Source organism: Cetorhinus maximus, chromosome 19 (assembly GCF_964194155.1).
Source record: "Cetorhinus maximus chromosome 19, sCetMax3.hap1.1, whole genome shotgun sequence".
NCBI lineage: Eukaryota > Metazoa > Chordata > Chondrichthyes > Lamniformes > Cetorhinidae > Cetorhinus > Cetorhinus maximus.
In genome coordinates this window covers 46,990,700-47,013,928 of record NC_135897.1, presented here as the reverse complement: position 1 = coordinate 47,013,928, position 23,229 = coordinate 46,990,700, and the positions used below count along the sequence as shown (strand labels likewise).

Here is a 23,229-nt window from a genome sequence, read left to right as displayed (position 1 = left end):
GTTATAATGGGGGACTTTAATTACCTGAATGTAGACAGGAACAGTGGTAATGTAAAGGGTGGAGAGGGGCAAAAGTTCCTAGATTGCGTTCAGGAGAAATTTCTACAGCAGTATGTGTCCAATCCAACAAGAAAAGACTCACTGATATAAAAACAAAAAGCTAAAAGCTACTGCGCATGCTGGAAATCCAAAACAAAAACAGAATTACCTGGAAAAATTCAGCAGGTCTAGCAGCATCGGTGGAGAAGAAAACAGTTGACGTTTCGAGTCCTCATGACCCTTTGGCAGAACTGAAGTATAGTTAGGAGAGAGGTGAAATATAAGCTGGTCTAAGGTGGGGGGCGGGGGGAGAGAGAAGTTGAGGGTGGGGTGGTTGTGGGGATAAGCAAGCAGTGATAGGAGCAGATAATCAAAAGATGTCACAGACAAAAGGATCAAAGAGGTGTTGAAGGTGGTGATATTATCTAAGAAAAGTGCTAATTAAGAATGGATGGCAGGTTACTCAAGGTACAGCTCTAGTGGGGGTGGGGTGGAAAGACTAACAAAGTATTAGTTGTAGATTTAAAAATAATGGAAATAGGTGGGAAAAGAAGAATCTATATAAATTATTGAAAAAAAAGGGAGGGGGAAGAAACGGGGTGGGGATGTGGGGGGGGGGGGGGGGGGGGGGGGTTAAGATCTAAAGTTGTTGAATTCAATATTCAGCCCGGAAGGCTGTAAAGTGCCTAGTCGGAAGATGAGGTGCTGTTCCTCCAGTTTGCGTTGGGCTCCACTGGAACAATGTCTCGTCGGGACCTGGAAAAATTTATTAATTTTGCTTCCAATCTCCACCCCTCCATCATTTTCACATGGTCCATCTCTGACACTTCTCTTCCCTTCCTTGACCTCTCTGTCTCAATTTCTGATGATAGACTGTCCACCAATATCCATTACAAGTCTACCGACTCCCACAGCTACCTCGACTACAGCTCCTCACACCCCGCTTCCTGTAAGGACTCCATCCCATTCTCTCAGTTCCTTCGCCTCCGTCGCATCTGTTCTGATGACGCTACCTTCAAAAACAGCTCCTCTGACATGTCCTCCTTCTTCCTTAACCGAGGTTTTCCACCCACGGTCGTTGACAGGGCCCTCAACCGTGTCCGGCCCATATCCCGCGCATCCGCCCTCACGCCTTCTCCTCCCTCCCAGAAACATGATAGGGTCCCCCCTGTCCTCACTTATCACCCCACCAGCCTCCGCATTCAAAGGATCATCCTCCGCCATTTCCGCCAACTCCAGCATGATGCCACCACCAAACACATCTTCCCTTCACCCCCCCGGCGGCATTCCTTAGGGATCGTTCCCTCCGGGACGCCCTGGTCCACTCCTCCATCATCCCCTACTCTTCAACCCCCACCTATGGCACTTCCCCATGCCCACGCAGAAGATGCAACATCTGCCCCTTCACTTCCTCTCTCCTCACCGTCCAAGGGCCCAAACACTCCTTTCAAGTGAAGCAGCATTTCACTTACATTTCCCCTAACTTAGTCTACTGCATTCGTTGCTCCCAATGCGGTCTCCTCTACATTGGAGAGACCAAACGCAAACTGGGCGACCGCTTTGCAGAACACCTGCGGTCTGTCCGCAAGAAAGACCCAAACCTCCCTGTCGCTTGCCATTTCAACACTCCACCCTGTTCTTTTGCCCACATGTCTGTCCTTGGCTTGCTGCATTGTTCCAGTGAAGCCCAACGCAAACTGGAGGAACAGCACCTCATCTTCCGACTAGGCACTTTACAGCCTTCCGGGCTGAATATTGAATTCAACAACTTTAGATCTTAAACTCCCCCTCCCCCCATCCCCACCCCGTTTCTTCCCCCTCCCTTTTCTTTCAATAATTTATATAGATTCTTCTTTTCCCACCTATTTCCATTATTTTTAAATCTACAACTAATACTTTGTTAGTCTTTCCACCCCATCCCCACTAGAGCTGTACCTTGAGTATCCTGCCATCCATTCTTAATTAGCACTTTTCTTAGATATCACCACCTTCAACACCTCTTTGATCCTTTTGTCTGTGACATCTTTTGATTATCTGCTCCTATCACTGCTTGCTTATCCTCACAACCACCCCACCCTCAACTTCTCTCTCCCCCCGCCCCCCACCTTAGACAAGCTTATATTTCACCTCTCTCCTAACTATACTTCAGTTCTGCCGAAGGGTCATGAGGACTCGAAACGTCAACTCTTTTCTTCTCCACCGATGCTGCCAGACCTGCTGAATTTTTCCAGGTAATTCTGTTTTTGTTTAAGAAAAGACTCACTGTTGGACCTGGTTCTTGGAAATGAGGCGGCCAAGTAGATCAAGTGTCAGTGGGGGAACATTTAGGAGACAGTGATCATTGTATTGTACGTTTTAGGATGATGATTAAAGAAAAGGGCAATAGGCAATCCAGAGTAAAAATAATTAACTGGACAAGAGCCAACTTCGATGGGGCAAGAACAGAGCTGGGCCAGATAGACTGGAACAAAATATTGGCAGGAAAACCTGTAGCTAAACAATGGGCTACCTTCAAAATAGAATTGGTTCGGGCACAAGCAAGGTATATTCCACCAAAAGGAAAAGGTAGGGCAAATAAGCCCAGAGCTCCCTGGATGTAAAAGGGGATTGAAGTTAAGATAAAGAAGAAAAAGTGCATTTATGATGGGTGTCAGGTCGAAAATACAACTAAGAGCCAAGGGGAATACAGAAGGTTCAGAGGGGAGGTGAAAAAGCATATTAGAGAAGCGAAGAGGGATTATGAGAAAAGACTGGTAGCCAACATAAAGGGGAATCCCAAAGTTTTCTATACTAAAAGGGTGGTAAAAGGAGAAGTATGGCCAATAGGGACCTAAAAAGGGAATTCACACATTGAATAAGGGGCCATGGCTGAGGTATTAAATGAATACTTTGCATCTGTCATTACCAAGTAGGCAGATGCTACGCAGGCCATGGTGACAGACAAGGAAACTGTCACCAGAAGGGTTCAAAATTGATAAGGAGGAAGTGTTGAATAGACTGTTGGTACTTAAAAGTTGAGAAGGCACCAGGACCGGATGAGATGCATCCATGGGTATTGAAGGAAGTGAGAGTAGACAGTGCAGGGGCACGGGCCATAATCTTTCAGTCTTCCCTAGACTCAGGAGGGGTCAGAGGACTGGAGAATCGCAAACATTAAGCCCTTGTTCAAAAAAGGTTGTAAGGATAAACCCAGCAATTACAGACCAGTCAATTTAACTTCAGTGGCGGGCAAGATTCTAGAAACAATTATTTGGGATAGAATTAGTAGTCACAAGGAAAAATATGGGTTGATAAGTAAAAGCCAGCATGGATTTCTAAATGGGAAATCGTGCTTAATTAACTTGCTGGAGTTTTTTTGAAGAGGTAACAGAAAAGGTTGATTAGGGTAATGCTGTTGATGTGGTGTACATGGACTTTCAAAAGGCATTTGACACAGTGCCACACAACCGACTTGTGAGAAAAGTTATTGCTCATGGAATAAAAGAGACAGTAGCAATGCGGATACAAAATTGACTGAAAAATAGGAAGCAGAGAGTAATGGTCAATGGATGTTTTTCAGGTTGCAGAAAGGTTTGTAGTGGAGTTCCCCAGGGGTCAGTATTGGGACCCTTGCTTTTCCTGATATATATTAATGATGTAGATCTTGGTGTGCAGGGGACAATTTCAAAGTTTGCAGATGATACAAAGCTTGCGAGTGTTGTGAACTACGAGGAGAACAGTGTGGAACTTCAAGAGGACCTAGACAAGTTGGTGGAGTGGGCAGATAGGTGGCAGATGAAGTTCAATGCGGAGAAGTGTGAGGTGATGCATTTTGGTAGGAAGAACATGGACATGGATATAAAATAAGGGGTGGAATTTTGAAGGTGGCGCAGGAACAGAAAGAATTGGGTGTATATGTGCTTAGATCATTGAAGGTGGCAGGACAGGTGGAGAGGGGTGTTAATAAAGCATATAGAATCCTGGGCTTTTTTACTAGGGGCATAGAGTACAAGGGCAGGGAGGTTATGCTGAATTTATATAAGATACTCATTGGACCTCAGCTGGAATATTGTGTACAGTTCTGGACGCCACATTATAGGAAGGATGTGAACACATTGGAGAGAGAGCAGATGAGGTTTACAAGAATGGCTCCAGGGTTGAGAAACTTCAGCTCTGAGGAAAGCTTGGAGAGGTTGGGACTGTTTTCCTTGGACAGGAGAAGGCTGAGAGGAGGCTTGATAGAAGTTTTCAAAATCATGAGGGGGTTAGACAGAGTAGATAGGGAGAAGCTGTTCCCACTCTTAAAAGGATCAAGAACGAAAGGGCACAGATTTAAAGTGATTTGCAAAAGAAGCAAATGTGATGTGAGCAGGGGTACGGGGAAAAGGCAGGGCAATGGCACTCGGTCATAATGCTCATTTGGAGAGCTGGTGCAGACACAAAGGGACGAATAGCCTCCTGTGCCGTCAAGATTCTGTGAGGAGTTTAAATTTCTTTCAAAAAGTTATTAGTCTCCATAGGAGTCGTAACAACATGAGATATCGAGAGAGAGAAAAGGGAGGCAGCTTAACACACATGCACAGAGAGAGAGAGAGAGGGAGAGAGGGAGATGAATGGAGGAACATACACAAAGTTACACTTCATGGAATCAATTCTATAACACCAAATATATTTTTTGCAGTGATCTCTTGGAAAGTTACAATCATGTGCTGACATGCTGCCAGGTTTGGGACAGCCAATTCCACAGTGATGCCACTCCAACATCTTCCCTTTTCCCTTGCTACTGATGGACATGTGTTATCTACTAGTGGGACAACCCTCACTTTCTATCTTTTAAAAGCTTGTGTACCATTTCACACTTCTGCTGAATTCCTCTCAAAAGATAAAAGGGTTTATCCACCCCGTCCCCACAAAGGCCCAGTCTATGCTTCATTTCCACTGGAGCTTAAGACCATGCACAGCCCAATAGGTAGTACATCTCTTCATAATATTTAAATCAGGCTTCCACAGTCCAGTTGGAAGTCTGATTTAAATTTAAATTTGATGGGTCAGGAAATGATTCAGGAGCAATAAAGAAATTTAAAATGCTTCACTAAAATCGGAACAGAAAGAGCTTTACTCTCAATTCAGCTTGTAGGAAACTTGACCAGCCTCTCTGATCCGATGCAGACAAATGTATAAACTTATTCATTCCATAGCACATGTATGCCAATTTAGAAAGCTAGCACAAGCTGATGTCAGCTACAAAAATGCTGAATTCAAAAATGGCCCTAACTATGAAAACAAGCAGTTATATGGGCTTTGTAATTTAAGTGCCAGGTATATAGAACATAGCTTCAATAGAAGAAACATAAGAATGTGAAAAGCTAAAACAGAAATCGTAATATTCAAAGCACAAAATTGGTCATGCATTTCTAGGGCACTATTTTATGCATTTCTAAACTTTTTCATGTATAGATTTTTTTTTCTTTTTGTAGTACTAAACTGACATTTGGATTTTAAACAGGTCAACCAGATATCATTTATCGAAATGTTATCTCAAAATGATCCCTCTCCCAAAGCCAGCCCCTAGCGCCCCAATTCACAAAGGCACTCTCGTACTTGGACCCAATTTTAAAAACACATTGGAGGCTGTCCTGTTCCCCATTCTTTCACAGGGACACTCTTCATTTTCAGTTCACACTGAGGCTCTTTGGCTTTTGCCTTGTCAGTGGAACCTGGCACTCTCCTCCCCCTTAAACCTAATTTCATTGGTGCTCTTCTTACATTTCATTCTGGGCAGTATGTTGTTCAGCCCCACCTTAAAGCTCATACTAACACTCTGTACAGGGCGTCACACTCTGTCCCCAGTCTCCATTTCTACTAGCTCCTTTCCTCTTAATACTGCTCCCAGCTTCTGTTCCTTTCCCTCTCTTCCTTCATTGCTGTGTGTTTCCTCTTTTCCTCTATTGTGAACCATTCACTCACCCTTTCACTGCCATTCACTTCCCTCTTTTTCATTGTTATATACTTCTCATTCATTATCATTCATTCTACCTCCATTCATCACCAATCTTGCTCTCTCCCTTCCCTCTACTATTTACTTTTCACTTATCCGGTTCTCCCTTGTTTTCCACTAATTTGTCAACTGCCCTCCTTGCCATTTGTTCTTCTCCTTTTGCCATTAATTTTGATGTGTCATCTATCCTAATGTCCACTGTACAGCACCTCCCAAAATTGCAACATCCACCACCTAGAATTCTAGGATAAGGATGTATAAGGACACCACCACGTGCACATTCCCCTCCAAGCCACTTTCCATCCTGACTTGGAAATATATCGCTGTTCCTTCACTGTCGCTGGGTCAAAATCCTGAAACTCCCTCCATAACAGCACTGTGGGTGTACCTACACCACATGGACAGTAGCAGTTCAAGAAGGCAGGTTATTGCCACCTACCAAACAGCAATTAGGGATGGGTAACAAATGCTGACCTTGCCAGCGACACTCACATCCCATGACCATGTTTTAAAAAAACTGCCCCCTCCTCTTGACAGCCATTCGCTGTCTTGCCATTTAATCTCAGCCTACCTCAGCTCAGTGGCTAATGCACCAGACAGGTCCTACTCCACTTTTCAGTGTCCTTCCAGCTCTGCTGGCCAGTATTATTGTATATTGTACGTGAAAATGCTTATGAAATTGGGAGAACTCATGTACAATACCTGGAGGGTTCAACCCAGCCATCTGCATTGGGAGCTTGCTGAGTGGACCAGTAGGCCACTAGTCACACTCAGGAGAAGTGAGACACTTGGGCTTATTACTTATTTGAATAAACCCAAAATCATTAATTGTGACATGAAATGCTGATGATTAGCATGAAGAGCACAAAAGTAATTCACTACATAGCAATTACAAACTAAATATTTACTCAGTTGAATTTACTTCAGCATTTAACTTCTAAACACAGCATACCTCTTGCTATCCACTTTAATCCTCCTAACTCGAAGGTGATTTGTCCCACCAGCCAAACCCTCCTTCACCAGCTCACAAACCTGCCTCAGCAATTCATCTGATTACGGCTTCTTGCAACATAGCCCAGTTTACAACACAATTTTAAAGACAAAGAACTGGGGTAGAACATTGGATGGAAGACAGGGATAGAAAGTATTGAAGGAAACCAAAAAAAAACACATGGAAGTAACAAAGTGAAGTAGAAGCAATGGAGAACAATGCATTACATGAATTAAAAGCTCAAGGTAAAAAGGAGAATTGCCACAAATATATCATAACTGAGTCAATTATATTGCATTAACTATAGGATACTGAGGCCCTTAAAGAGAACATTTAATGCCCACTTAAGGGCCACATCCCGCCACTGCTCTGATTTAATGGGTGGTGGGGGAATGGCCTACCATGCTGCCTGGCAGGTTGATCCCTACAGACTGGTGGCTAGTGAAAAGGGCAACGTCTCCTTTCTAGGTCCCCAGTGCCAATCTGAGGCTCCCACCCACAATTTTTCCTCCCCAGATCCACCTCCTCCCCACTGCCTGTCCAACATGTCCCCCACACTCCCTTCCCTGGAGCCAGGCTGGCAGGCTCCAGCAAGAGCCTGGGCTTACTTGGGTTGCAGGCATCCATGGTTGCTCACCCTTGCAGGCCTCCTGCAGTACAGTCAGTGGCCAGCCACTCCTGGTGGTGCTGCAGGTCTTGTAGATTGGCCTATTGGCCAGCAGCTCTAGGAGGCAAAACTTCAGCCTGGAGTGGCTGGATGTGTCTTGTCTTATAACAATTTTAGGCTGAAAGATTCATGTGGGCTGAGCCAGCCAATGGGAGATAGTCTTGGCCCTGACATTTACAGCCCAGTATCTCACTGCAAGACTCAGCATTCAAATACATTGAATGGAAGGGAATTACGGAACTAACCTCATAGATACAAATTATACTAAACATTAGGACATGCCCATTCAAGTTCAAGTACTCCTTTATCAGTGTGACTAGACTTAGTTACTTCCAAATAACCTCTCTCTAGTGCTGAAAACTAACCTTTACAAATGTGGAAACCCTTCAGATCTTTATTGTTCTTGAAGATTTACAAAATTAATTTATAAAAACAAAAAACTACTGCAGATGCTGGAAATCCAAAACAAAAACAGAATTACCTGGAAAAACTCAGCAGGTCTGGCAGCATCGGTGGAGAAGAAAAGAGTTGACGTTTCGAGTCCTCATGACCCTTCAGCAGAACTGAGTGAAGTTAGGAGAGGGGTGAAATATAAGCTGGTTTAAGGTGGTGGTGGGTGGTGGTGGTGGGGGGGGGGGGGGAAGTTGAGGGGGGTGTGGTTGTAGGGACAAGCAAGCAGTGATAGGAGCAGATAACCAAAAGATGTTACAGACAAAGGAACAGAGAGGTGTTAAAGGTGCTGATATTATCTAAGAGAATGTGCTAATTAAGAAAGGATGGCAGGACACTCAAAGTACAGCTCTAGTGGGGGTGGGGTGGAAAGACTGACAGGGTATTACAGTTATAGATTTAAAAATAATGGAAATAGGTGGGAAAAGAAAAATCTATATAAATTATTGGAAAAAACAAAAGGGAGGGGGAAGAAATGGAAAAGGGGGTGGGGATGGGGGAGGGAGTTTAAGATCTAAAGTTGTTGAATTCAATATTCAGCCCGGAAGGCTATAAAGTGCCTAGTCGGAAGATGAGGTGCTGTTCCTCCAGTTTGCGTTGGGCTTCACTGGAACAATGCAGCAAGCCAAGGACAGACATGTGGGCAAGAGAACAGGGTGGAGTGTTAAAATGGCAAGCGACAGGGAGGTTTGGGTCTTTCTTGCGGACAGACCGCAGGTATTCTGCAAAGCGGTCGCCCAGTTTGCGTTTGGTCTCTCCAATGTAGAGGAGACCGCATTGGGAGCAACGAATGCAGTAGACTAAGTTAGGGGAAATGCAAGTGAAATGCTGCTTCACTTGAAAGGAGTGTTTGGGCCCTTGGACGGTGAGGAGAGAGGAAGTGAAGGGGCAGATGTTTCATCTTTTGCGTGGGCATGGGGAGGTGCCATAGGTGGGGGTTGAGGAGTAGGGGGTGATGGAGGAGTGGACCAGGGCGTCCCGGAGGGAACGATCCCTATGAAATGCCGCCGGGGGGGGGTGAAGGGAAGATGTGTTTGGTGGTGGCATCATGCTGGAGTTGGCGGAAATGGCGGAGGATGATCCTTTGAATGCGGAGGCTGGTGGGGTGATAAGTGAGGACAAGGGGGACCCTATCATGTTTCTGGGAGGGAGGAGAAGGCGTGAGGGCGGATGCGCGGGAGATGGGCTGGACCCGGTTGAGGGCCCTGTCAACGACCGTGGGTGGAAAACCTCGGTTAAGGAAGAAGGAGGACATGTCAGAGGAACTGTTTTTGAAGGTAGCATCATCAGAACAGATGCGATGGAGGCGAAGGAACTGAGAGAATGGGATGGAGTCCTTACAGGAAGCGGAGTGTGAGGAGCTGTAGTCGAGGTAGCTGTGGGATTCGGTAGGCTTGTAATGGATATTGGTGGACAGTCTATCGCCAGAAATTGAGACAGAGAGGTCAAGGAAGGGAAGGGAAGTGTCAGAGATGGACCATGTGAAAATGATGGAGGGGTGGAGATTGGAAGCAAAATTAATAAATTTTTCCAGGTCCCGACGAGAGCATGAAGCAGCACCGAAGTAATCATCGATGTACCGGAGAAAGAGTTTTGGGAGGGGGCCGGAGTAGGACTGGAACAAGGAATGTTCCACACACCCCATAAAGAGACGGGCATAGCTGGGGCCCATGTGGGTACCCATAGCCACACCTTTTATTTGGAGGAAGTGAGAGGAGTTAAAGGAGAAATTGTTCAGTGTGAGAACAAGTTCGGCCAGACGGAGGAGAGTAGTGGTGGATGGGGATTGTTGGGGTCTCTGTTCAAGGAAGAAGCTAAGGGCCCTCAGACCATCCTGGTGGGGGATGGAGGTGTAGAGGGATTGGACATCCATGGTGAAGAGGAAGCGGTTGGGGCCAGGGAACTAGAAATTGTTGATGTGACGTAAGGTGTCAGAGGAGTCACGGATGTAGGTGGGAAGGGACTGGACAAGGGGAGAGAGAAGGGAGTCAAGATAACGAGAAATGAGTTCCGTGGGGCAGGAACAGGCTGACACGATCGGTCTGCCAGGACAGTTCTGTTTGTGGATTTTGGGTAGGAGGTAGAAACGGGCCGTCCGAGGTTGGGCGACTATCAGGTTGGAAGCTGTGGGAGGAAGATCACCAGAGGAGATGAGGTCAGTGACAGTCCTGGAAACAATGGCTTGATGTTCTGTGGTGGGGTCATGGTCCAGGGAGAGGTAGGAGGAAGTGTCTGCGAGTTGACGCTCAGCCTCCGCGAGGTAGAGGTCAGTGCGCCAGACAACAACAACACCACCCTTGTCAGCGGGTTTGATGACAATGTTGGGGTTGGACCTGAGAGAACGGAGTGCAGTGATTTCAGAGAGAGACAGATTAGAATGGGTGAGAGGAGCAGAGAAATTGAGACAAATTAATTTGTTCTTCTTTCTGTGTATTTTATTGCTCTCTCTCTCTTAATCCAATCTTTCTTGCCCTTACTATTTCACTTTCTGTACATAATATATTAAATTCAATATTTTACATGGCACTTCCTGGCTCAGACACTGTATTGCAGATTAACAATCCTTGAATTTGATTGGTTAAAGAAATACACAGTTGTTTTCCCTCTTCACACAGTTCCTAGATGTCCTGTAGAGGGCATTGCACATTTTCAACAGTTGGCTAACAGGAACTTCCAAGAGCGAGGCCCCTCTATGTGGTCCCCAGATCAAATGGTGAAATTGCCAGTATGATGAATCAATGAGTTTGAAGATCTCTGCAGGGGTCTGCTCCTCCAATCACAGCCCATTTCTCTCCTGCTGTTGAGCCTATCAGCAGCAAACATGGGAGAGAAACAGGCTGTGATTGGAGGAGCAGCAAACACCAGGAACTGCGAGTATGTGCAGATAGATAGACATACTCTCGAGCGCGCAGGCCCACCACTCACCATGCTTTCCCATGGTGCCTGCCGCTTTCCCGAAATTCTGGCCCGGCTCTGGCCACTTCTTCCTAGTTCCATCCCCTTTTCCCTGGCACCGGCCACATCCCTCCCAGCTCTCTCCCGGCGTCCCTCCCAGCTCATGGCACTCCTCTCGGCGGACACCCACGTTCAGGCGCCACTAGGTCTCAGGCCTCTCTCCAGATCGCTCCTCAGCTCTCATCTCATCGCACCTCCTCTCCCCACCCACCCCCCACCCCCAACCCCCCCACCCCACCGCTCCCCCCCACCTCCCACAACCTCTCCACAACCAACCCCCAGCCAATTTAGTGCCTGTGCTGCGAGGGCGAGAGGCAAGTGCGTGTCTGGCTCACTCCCAGTCTCAGGCCTCTCATTCACCCTCACCCCCACACACCAACAGGCACTCTCCACCTCTCTCAGTGGGTGAGGGTGAGTGAGCTAGATACACACTCCCACCCTTTCACACTCTAATGGTCGTCTTTATTTATTATTCATGTTTTTAAATTATCAATTTATTGTTGTGATTTTTTTTTTGCTCACCAAGTTGTTTCTTTTCATTCTTCAGCTTTCTTTTTTGAAATTCATGTTTAATGTTATGCCAAACCTTAGCTTTCTGAAGTTTGCTCATTGGCCCCCCACCCGAGCATGAGAAAAATTGACAAATGTCTCCCTAGACGAAAAGTTTGGAAAAGCTTGTCCTTGAGAGTCTTTGGCAACTGCAAGTGTAATAAATAGCTGCTGCCATTTGGTTTGCCACGAACATTAAAATACAGCCCATTGGATTGATAGATGTGATTAGCTTAAGTTCAAATTCTTTCAAGCTTTGTTATTCCATAGGATACAACAGTTCAATATTGTTCTTTATTGAAAGTAATTGTCTACAACTACTGTACCTCTGCAGCACTAAGTTTAATCCAAAGCCTCTGAGGAATCTGGAGATCAATGCCAGATAAACAGTTGAATAATAAACAAAAGAAATGACGTTCATCTAAAAGAGCACTTTACATTCTCAGGAGGCCCAGCAGGCTCTCAACCAAGGGGCTGCTTTTGAAATCCACTGTTACAGAGGCAACACAGCAGCCATCTTGCACACAGCAAGGTATCACAAACAGTAAGGTGATAAACGTTTAGTTGATGTGTTTGGGTGGAATTAGTCGAGGCATACATATCGTTTAGAACATTGGGAGAACTCCCTTGCTCTTCTTTAAATACCATAGGGTCTTCTATCTGGACCATCGGGATGGATCACAATTTAATGCCTCGTCTTAAAATTCTGCAGCACTCCATCAGTATTGCACTGATTATCTGTCTAGATTACATGGTCAAATATTGGTGGAGTTTGAACTCACCAATTCAGCTCAGAGATAATCCCAGTAATGCACATTATTCTATCTTACCTTGAAGTATACTGTTTACAATGGTTGCTGTGTGCTTTGCAAGGATTTCTGGTTTGCCAATAGCTGCGAGTGACAGGTAGTTAGACATGTTCCGGGAAAGTTCCTTGTTGTCCATCTGCAAGAATTTTACGGCTACTGGAACAGCAAGAGCCATGACAGCTGGATTATTGTAATTCTGCTGAAACAAATAAAATAACTGAGTGGGAAATGGTACAACAATTAAAATTCAAACATTTTACAGGTTGCACACACTTAGTACAGCTTCAATTGAAATTTGAGAACCAACAGTACAGATAACACTTCCACTTTCATAAACAATCCAAAACAATCATTTTGGATTATCTTGAATCTACTAAAACAATTTATTGGTAAATACGGAAATGTGTGGGACTAAACACCGTTTTTATAAATTTAGTGAGGGCAACAAATAGATCATGCAACAGGATGCATGATAAAAGGCTATATAAAATATTAAACATTTTTACAACATCCTCTTTCATTATCAGCTTCAAGAATTACTTTGAAGCTTGCAGAAGCTGTTAGCCATATGGTTTTAATAAATTTAAAGATATCACAGATTATTTCCTCTTTTTTTCCCGCAAGCAGAGAATCCAGCAGAAATTGTTCAAAGCAATGGCTAGATTTTGATCTTTTAAAACAAAAAAAATTGACATAGTCATTTTCTGTGGCATCAAATTTTCCCAACCCTAATATAATTTTTTCGACTAATTTACCCATTATTAAAAGAGACGTCTCTTTTTTGTTTGTGTTCCAGATTTACAGCATCTTCAGGTTTTTACTTGTATTGTTCAATTAGCTGCTAGTTCTCTGTTAGGGCTGCCAACTCTGGCTGGACATATCCCAGGAGACATCAGCAGAAGTGACATCACTGTACCTGGTGGTGTGGTGCGAGTGGGTTCCAGGTTTGTTATCTATGAACAGAGATACATAAATACAAATCCTGCCCCACCGCCTCTGACCGCTGTCGATATGCAATAATTGGTGGTGGGAAGAGATACTGGAAACATGAGCAACAAGAAAATCTCAACCTCAGCTGAGCTACTTACGTTCTGCCACAGCCGTATCCAGCCGCTAGTCCCACCCTGTATCTCAACATCCACCCCCCCCCCCCCCCCCCACCTCCCCCCTCCAGCAACAATGTCCGCCCAGTCCCCTGCTCTCCTCCACACAGGGAGAGAGAGAAACTACATTTCCCAGCCTTCCTGGTTTTAGGGGTGGTGGGCAGGGTGGGGTGGGATGATGATGATACTTGTGCAGCAAACTGCTGGCCCAACTCATACAATAGCGTCAATTTAAAATGTTGTTTTAAAATCTTCCTTTGGCCACTGGGAGATCAATGCCAATTCCAGGAGGCTCCCGGCTATCCCTAGTGGGTTGGCAACCCTAGTCTCAGATAATGGCAGCATTAATTTTGCCATGGTTTTTGTTAGTCCCTTTTCCCGTTCACCTTCATTTTCTGTTCTTGATCATGTGCCTGCCAAAAACCACTTATACAGTCACATCTCTCTGCATGTAGTGTCCAGCTCCAGTTCATTCCACATGGATGCCAACTTTGATTTCACCCTTCCTGCTTCAGATCTATTCATGACCACTGATATTTCCTCTAAAATCCTGTCACTCACCACTTTGTGTAGTTCACCCTCTCCTTTATCTGCTGCTGAGTGCATTCCCTCAGTCTCTCTCATCAGCAGCATCAACTCATTTTATTTCAGAGTTGCCTGGTCCTCATTTCAATGCCATTGGCATTTAAAAAAAACCCTTTTCTTGCCTTCAAATATCACAAACCAGAAACTCAAAAAACTCTAGGGTACCAGCCTATCTCCAACTGCTCTTTCTCTTCATTTTCTTCTGATCCCATTTCCCATTCTAACCTACTCTTTACCAGATTTTTCCAATTCCCTCTGACTCCAGCTCACTTTCCTTTGATTTGAATAAATTCTGAGGGAGAGAAATTGATATCAATGATATCTTTGGAGAATGCCACACAGGCTGTTCAGGGGGGCGGCCACGGCATTGACGGCCCCTGGGGAATCAAGGTGACTTTGCATAGCAGAGCTAGAAGCACCGCTATGCCAACAAATTTCTCCTTCTGGGCCTTTACTGTCACCTTCTCTTCTATGCTTTCTTTTTCAGTCAGGAAGGTTACTCCCTTCACCCACCCACCCTCCCAAACCCTCATGCATCTGACCCTTTCTTCTGTATCCAGAACTTTTTCTTCTGCTTTGGACTATTGCTCTGGCTTTTTTTTAACCTTATTCTTTTCATAATTTGAATGAAGTATCTCTCCTCCTCTTGTTGACTCCAATATATTTCCCTCTGAACTTGCAGCACTCCATTCCCTCAGTTATAGCCTCAATATCATCAAACCCCTTGACAAAAAGGGTGTTTGTTGTACAATAGAAGGACCTTTAATTAGCTGAGGCTGAATTCCAACTCTTTGATGTTGACTCTTAACTGCCTTTGAACCATGACCCCACTACAAACATCAATTACTTCCTACACTATTACTGATCTCACCCCTTCTAGTGATTTTCCTTTTCATTGCCTCAAACCTTAGTTTCCTAATACTACAAGGCCTGTTTCCAACTTCATACATAGATTCAGCTTGCCCTGTCCGACTGAACATATATCCTCTTGGCGCTTCCCCATGTCAGTGCTTACCTATGTACCCATCGAGACCATCCTCCCTAATGTTCGATTTCTAGCCACAGTCATCATCTTTTCATCATGGAAGTAAAGGCCCTCTGTACCACTATTTCTCACCAGGATCTATGGGGACTTCAACTCTTCCTTGAACAGTCACCCAACCAGTCTCCATCCATCTCCACCTTCCTTCACCTGGGTGAATTGGTTCTCACCATGAACAACTTTCACACATTTCCTGTAGATAAAAGGTGTCATTATGGGAACCCAGAGGGTCCTGTAGAATATGTTGAACATTCTTTGTTATGAGTCATTCTCAGGTCCCTTTCTTTATATTGCATTGATGATTGTTTTGCTCTGAATTTACTCAAAATTTCATTTGCTGAGCTATCAATTTCCACCCATCTCTCACCTTCATATCTCTGATTCCTTTATTTTCTTTCATATATCCAGTGGCACATTTTCCACAGACCTTTATTATAAGGCCACTGACTCTCAACCACCTGTAATCTTCCCACTCCTGCCCATTTCCTTTAATGAATTGACCCCTAGTTTCTCTAAGTTACATCTAAGACAACAACTCTAGGTTCACCAAAAAGCTCTTCTTCACACTTGAGGCCGGAAGGCGATTTCAGGCTGGTGGGGCCAATAAGGCCCGCCCAGCGTGAAACACGAGTGGCAGCGCTCAGAGCTGCCTGTGCGGGTGGGGCGGGAGGGAAGGCGAGCAGGGCGAGAGGGCGCGCTTGATCATCTCCCTGAGGGACAGAGCTGCCTCAGGGAGATGAAGAGTTTTTTAAACAAAATAAAGAAATTAAAAATGTTATGAAACATGTTCCCTCATGTGAATCTGTCACCTGAGCATGGACATGTTATTAATTCAATTTTAAAATCTTTATTTTTACCTGCTTTAGGAAACTCTCATCCCACCTCGTGGATGAGGTTTCCTAAAGAGTGCAAAGGCCACTTGGCCTTTTCTCCAGCCTGCCAACCGTAAGGTTGGACAGGCAGCGAAAAATTTCTTTTAATGGCCTTAATAGATCTTTTAATTGTTGGCGGGTGTGCTGCCTGCTGACAGAAACATCGCACAACTGTGCGTTGATTTCGGGACGCTCGCCCGACGTCAACGCACGTAATTTTACGCTAAAGCGGGTCGGGCGTGCACCTGCCTGCCAAGGTAAAAATTTTTAGATTGTCCTCCCTTGGGAAAGGGGAAATTTATGCTAAACTGCTGGAATAAGCATTTGCTGTTTTATTAATGTGTATTCTTAGACAAGTTTAAGCCAAAAAATGCCGCCTTTAGATTCTTAACTTTCACAAGTTCTGTTCCTCACCCTAATGTATTCAATGTGCTTGTCAAATTGATCATATGGTGGAAAAGCTAAGAGTTGAATTTTTCTACAGATCATATTACACGAACACAGATTCCTTTTTCTTTATTCTTTAATGGATTGCAGGCATTAAAGCCAGCATTTGTTGCCCATCCCTAATTGCCCTTGAACTTAGTGGCTTGCTAGGCCATGTCAAAGGGCAGTTACGAGTCACCCATATTACTGTGGATCTGGAGTCCCATGTCGGCCAGACCAGGTAAGATTGGAAGATTTCCTTCCCTAAAGCACATTTGTGAACCAGATGGGTTTTTACAGCAATAGTTTCATGGTTATCATTACTGAGACTAGCTTTCAATTCCAGATTTAGTAATTGAATTTAAGTTCCACTGGCTACCATGACGGGATTTGAACCTGTAACCCCAGAGCAATAGTCTGGGCCTCTGGAATAATAGCCAGCGATATTCCCACTCCACCACCACCTCCCCAATCATGCCAATGTATGAGCGGATAATATTTTTCCTGTGGATAAGTTTGAAAGCGTTTTGACAGGTTTGGTCATGGTCAACTTTAGGATCTTGCTGTAGTTTGCAAGGCAGTGGTATATCATGTTCATTTCCTTGTTGCAGGATTATGCTTTACTTCCTGTCCATGAGTTTTTCCTTGCCTCTCACCTAGCCAAAGAACGCATACAACTGCCGTATCAAGGGTAGCAAGCCTGACAAAGGAAAACATCTTCAGTGAAAGCTCTTTCAAAAAGAGAGTACCACATTTTCCTCAGCACTGCACAAACGCTTTAAACAGTGGGTACTGTCCTACACAGAGAAACTGGATAAAAGCTTGCCCACTGTCTTCTGTAATGGAGATACTCTCTCCTTTATTTCCTTATCTATCACACATACATATATGACTGCTGCATCAATGCCAGAATAAAAAGTAGTAAAGCCGTGAGCAACATTAAATCCAAGCTTGGGACAAAAGATAAAGTGTTTCACCTGATGGCTCTGTTTTTAAACTGTGTATTTCCTTTTGCTACGGGTAAACTTGTACACTTTCAGCTCCAGTGAGTTTCTTAATATGCTTGTTGTTGGTCTCAATTTTTTTTTTGCAAAGTAAATATACATAATTAATAAACCTCAGGAGTCATGTTTCTGGTGTGAAGCATCACCACAAAGTCATCACTAATACAGGAACAGACTGCAGTACACAATGTACCATTTTAAAACTAGTATGTTGCTGAAAGATCTACATGAAGTCACTGGATCTACTTTACTTCAGTTGGGAGCCTTTAAAAATTTGGAGTATCGTACGTATATATCCCTTTTTAAAAAACTACTGTATAAGTATTAATAATGACAAAATACCACTGGTTATGAAAAAAATACAACAAAGCAGAATGTCTGACAACATTCAAGATATCAATTTCTCTGCTTTCAAATGCTGATGAATATTTTTAAGTTCTTCCATTTTCTGTTTTTATTTCAAATTTCCAATCCTCTCAGGCCTAGAAATGTTATTGTGCAAAGCCATTTTTCAGGTGCTGTGTGGATATTCAAGACCCCAAACTGGCCAGTAGAAAACACGTACTCACTTCTAGCTAGGGAGTGTGCATTCTGTCATCTTGGGAAAAGATAAACATGAGTCACTCTTTATACACATTCAAAGCAAGTGTTAGACATTTTGCATATGCAAATAAAGGGCTTAAATCCAGTATGAGAGGCTTCTCTACAAGATTGGTTTGCCCAGAGGCAGCCAGTGCTATCATGGGTGACTCCACCTCCCATTTTTTTCAGGCCATGGCATATAAACAACTGCAGTGCCCACTGAAGTAATAACGTGCAGCAGATATTCCATTTTTTGTTATTATGTTAATTTTGTTCCCCAGAAGCCAATTGAAATGCTCTGGCTTCACTTCTGATGTAGATAACCTCCTGGCTAATGGCCATGCGGAATGCTCTTGCTCTGCTCCCAACCGCTTACTAAGTCCCCCAGGTCAAGGGTGGCCCTACCCTGAATCTTTGCCTCTCTGTTAGTCTTAGCTAGACCTATTTTAGGCCCACTATGGTGCTCATGAACAAGGTCACAAGGAACTTCCTAGTAGGCAAACCTTTCAGCCAGAGGGCCACATCTGGGTATAGAAATTGTTTGGAGGGTGGGAGAGGGGAACAACCATAAATGCTCAAAAAAACAAACAATTATAATAAAGATAAATTTAGCTACAAATAAGCATGAAAAAATTATGATAATTATACCACCATATTGATGCATTACATACAATAACAAAGCCAAACATTGTCTCTTTTTCACACTCTCCTGGCTTAATGTGAATAATACAATTGGTCACCCCTCTTTACAATGGCATCAAAGTCCAGTGTCACTCTTTTTCTCTCAACACAAATGTTGCCTGCACCAAGTGATTAATTCCAGCGTTTTCTGTTTTTACTTCAGATTTCCAGCATCTGCGGTATTTTGCTTTAGTCTTGCTAAAATGAAAGCAGCAATATGTTGCTTCGAGAATCATAGAAGTAAAAACAGTAAAGAAAAGAGAAAGAAAATGTGGAGAGACCAAAGGCATCTCAGAAGCAGTCACTGCATCTTGTGCGGAGTACAGTGATGTGTGTGTGTGTGTCTCTCTCTCTCTCTCTCTCTCTCGTTCCTAGAGCTGGGATTTAATAACCTCATTGCACATTTTAGAAGAGGTGCTACTAAGTGCATCTGTAGTTTGTTCCATGTGAGTGCTAAGCTCCTCGTTGTCCCAGTATGTCCAAACGGTAAATGATTGTTCCACATCGGTTAGGGAACACGTTCCTAATTTTCAATTTTCTCAAAACACAAAACCCTAACCTAAAACCACACACTCCTCACTTTCTATTAGTTTCATCATCCTTCTTCTAAAAATCTAAATCTTAGCTGCACCTCTAGCAGGAACAGAAGATGCTTTTCCAACTCTTATTTTCAGAAGTGCACATAGAACTATCACTGAGATACACAGCTCAAAATGTAAAACAGATTACTTGTGGAGACCTTCAGTCCAACTTGTCACAGGTCTTGTTGCAGATGGCAACATTTATTATGTTTCAATATTTCAATCCCTTGTCCACCAGCAAATAGTAGGTTAAGTTTTTGCTGGGTCTACATATCTGCTACCCTCTGGTCCATATGCAATCACCTTAGATCTGTGTCCTTTGGTTGCTGACCCTTCTGCACCAGAAACAGTTTCTCCTTATTTAATTAATCAACACTGTTCATGATCTTGAACTCCTCTATTAAAGCAACCCTTAACTTTCTCTGCTCTAAGGAAAACAACCCCAGCTCTTCTCATTTCCCCACTTAACTGAAGTTCCACATTCCTGATACCATTATAAATGTCGCTATAGAAATTTATAATGTAAAATGTTTTTTGTGGGTATATCTATTCTAGTGAGTGAAGGCACTCTTCAGAGTATTACTGTGCCAATGCAGACCTGAAGGTCCCGGGTTCAAATCCTGGACTGCTGGCACCCATGACAGCAAACCTCAGCAAGAATCAGCACCTACAGTGAGGGATTGAGAAAAATGAGGCAACAAAGCTACATAAGTTGGAAGCAAAATACTGCAGATGCTGTAAATCTGAAATAAAAACAGAAAGTGCTGGAAAAACTCAGCAGGTCTGGCAGCATCTGTGAAGCGAGAAACAGAGTTAACGTTTCAAGTCCATATGACTTCTTCAGAGCTAAAGAGAAGTAGAAATGTCATGGATTTTATACTGTTTAAGAGGGGGTGGAGCAGGTGGAGAAAGATAGAAGGTCAGGGATAGGTGGGAGTTTAGAAGAGACTAACAAAAATGTCATGGACACAAGACAAAGGCATTGTTAATTGTAGAGGTAAAGTGGCATAAAGTAAGATAGCAGAATGTTAATAGCAGAACAGGGGCCAGCGCTCTGTGAAGGCACAACATAGAAATAAGTGACAGATGGTCCTGTGGAGGGATTGGGGGGAAAGGATTTTAAAAATGAATAAATAAATGTAAGTAAAATTAAAACTTAAAAATTGGATTAAAAAAATAAAGATGGAGGAGAGAGTTAACTCAATGTTAAGTCCGGAAGGCTGTAAAGTGCATAATCGGAAGATGAGGTGCTGTTCCTCCAGTTTGGGCTTCACTGGAACATTGCAGCAGGCCAAGGATGGACATGTGGGCATCAGAGCTATAGTTTGCCCTGGTCTATCCTAGTGTATGTTTTAAAATAGTATCAAATCACTTGCATCTGCTTAAGATTAGACCATAAGACCATAAGACATAGGAGCAGAAATTAGGCCATTCTGCCCATCGAGTCTGCTCCGCCATTCAATCATGGCTGATAAGTTTCTCAACACCATTCTCCCGCTCTCTCCCCTTACCAGTCAAGAACCTATCTATCTCGGTCTTAAATACACTCAATGACCTGGCCTCCACAGCCTTCTGTGACAATGAATTCCATAGATTCACCACTCCCTGGCTAAAGAATTTTCTCCTCATCTCTGTTCTAAAAGGTCTTCCCTTTACTCTGAGGCTGTGCCCTCGGGTCCTAGTCTCTCCTACTAATGGAATCATTTTCCCCATGTCCACTCTATCCAGGTCTTTCAGTATTCTGTAAGTTTCAATCAGATCCCCCCCTCATCCTTCTAAACTCCATCGAGTATAGACTCAGAGTCCTCAAACGTTCCTCATATGTTAAGCCTTTCATTCCTGGGATCGTTCTTGTGAACCTCCTCTGGACCCTCTGCAGGGCCAGAACATCCTTCCTGAGATACGGGGCCCAAAATTGCTCACAATATTCTAAATGTGGTCTGACCAGAGCTTATAAAGCATCAGCAGCATATCGCTGCTTTTATATTCTAGTCCTCTCGAAATAAATGCCAACATTGCATTTGCCTTCCTAACTACCGACTCAACCTGCAAGTTAACCTTAAGAGAATCCTGGACTAGGACTCCCAAGTCCCTTTGCACTCCAGATTTCTGAATTCTCTCCCCATTTAGAAAATAGTCTATGCCTCTATTCTTCCTACCAAAGTGCATGACCTCACACTTCCCCACGTTGTATTCCATCTGCCACTTCTTTGCCCATTCTCCTAACCTGTCCAAATCATTCTGCAGCCTCCCCGCCTCCTCAATACTACCTGTCCCTCCACCTATCTTTGTATCATCTGCAAACTTAGCCAGGATGCCCTCAGTTCCTTCATCTAGATCATTAATGTATAAAGTGAAAAGTTGTGGTCCCAACACTGACCCCTGCGGAACTCCACTAGTCACCGGCCGCCATCCTGAGAAGGACCCCCTTATCCCCACTCTCTGCCTCCTGCCAGACAGCCAATCTTCTATCCATGCTAGTACCTTGCCTCTAACACCATGGGCTCTTATCTTACTGAGCAGCCTCCTGTGCGGCACCTTGTCAAAGGCCTTCTGGAAGTCCAAGTAGATAACATCCATTGGTTCTTCTTTGTCTAACCTACTGGTTACCTCCTCAAAGAATTCTAACAGATTTGTCAGGCATGACCTCCCCTTGATGAAACCATGCTGACTTTGCCCTATTTTACAATGCACTTCCAAGTATTCTGAAATCTCATCCTTAATAATGGACTCTAAAATCTTACCAACGACCGAGGTCAGGCTAATCGGCCTGTAATTTCCCGTCTTTTGCCTCACTCCCTTCTTAAACAGGGGGGTTACATTAGTGATTTTCCAGTCCTCTGGGACCCTCCCTGACTCCAGTGATTCCTGAAAGATCACCACTAACGCCTCCACTATCTCTTCAGCTATCTCCTTCAGAACTCTGGGGTGTAATCCATCTGGTCCAGGTGATTTATCCACCTTCAGACCTTTCAGTTTTCCTAGCACCTTCTCCTTGGTAGGAGCCTAATGAATACTAAATAATAGGGATTGTTAAACTTTTTGTGCAGTGAGATATTTGAATTTTTATGCCAACTGCTTAGATTAAAAAAAAACCTCATTCTAACTCACATGATACAGCACATAATTTTTAAATTAAGTTTTAAGTTCTTCTTGCCAAAATAAAATACAATTTATATTAACATTGGCTAATACAAATGACAGTACAAAAATTATCACTTTAATTTCTGCTTGCTGTCAGTGCTAGAACAAAGGGAAAAGCACCACAATAAATTGGAGAAGCAAATTACAAACAAGCATCCAAATATTTCTCTTAGCACCATATTGGAAGTGAACTGGAGATAAATAAGGCTATAGCGCCCTCAAGGGGGAAATATCAGAATAATCTATATATGTTGGCTTTATTTGAATGCATAATAGTTAGAATAAATGCAACAAACAAAACACCAAATTCTAAGACAATTCAAAGAATGCATTGGGAGAAAATGTAATAAGAACATAACCATAAAATATCACCAGTATTAGGGTGTGAGGTTCAATGACTTCCCACAGATTGCTATATACACAGGAAGCAGCAGGCTGCCACTAAAGAAAGAGTATCCCCATAGGTGGTCATGATTTAATAACAGTATTATTTGCTCAGAAAGATAAAAGAGTGCTCAGGATATATTTACACACCAACTCAGCTTCTCTCTCTGCTATTGATTCACTATGAAAAATATAACCAGCTTTAACTGCTAAAAACATTGATAAAAGAAAAATCAACAAGAAGTTCAAACCTTCCCACTAAGTAAAAAGATTCTCAGTGCAGGCAGATTAAGCACAATGAATTGACCAGCTTCCATCCAGACCTCAAATGGAGCAGACTAGGCCCAGTACATCGTCTAGCCCATGGCAATATCATCACCAGGAGGTT

General features: G+C 43.6%; 1 protein-coding gene across 3 annotated transcripts in view; it reads right to left on the bottom strand.

Annotated features, from left to right (window-relative positions):
• The window catches only part of veph1 (ventricular zone expressed PH domain-containing 1), a 276,124-nt gene that overhangs the window by 235,616 nt on the left and 17,279 nt on the right, over window positions 1-23,229 (bottom strand). For all 3 annotated transcript variants that reach the window (XM_078563800.1, XM_078563802.1, XM_078563803.1), the window contains exon 4: window positions 12,459-12,633. In XM_078563800.1, coding sequence (XP_078419926.1) covers window positions 12,459-12,633 — 175 coding nt within the window. The remainder of the gene's footprint in view (window positions 1-12,458; window positions 12,634-23,229) is intronic.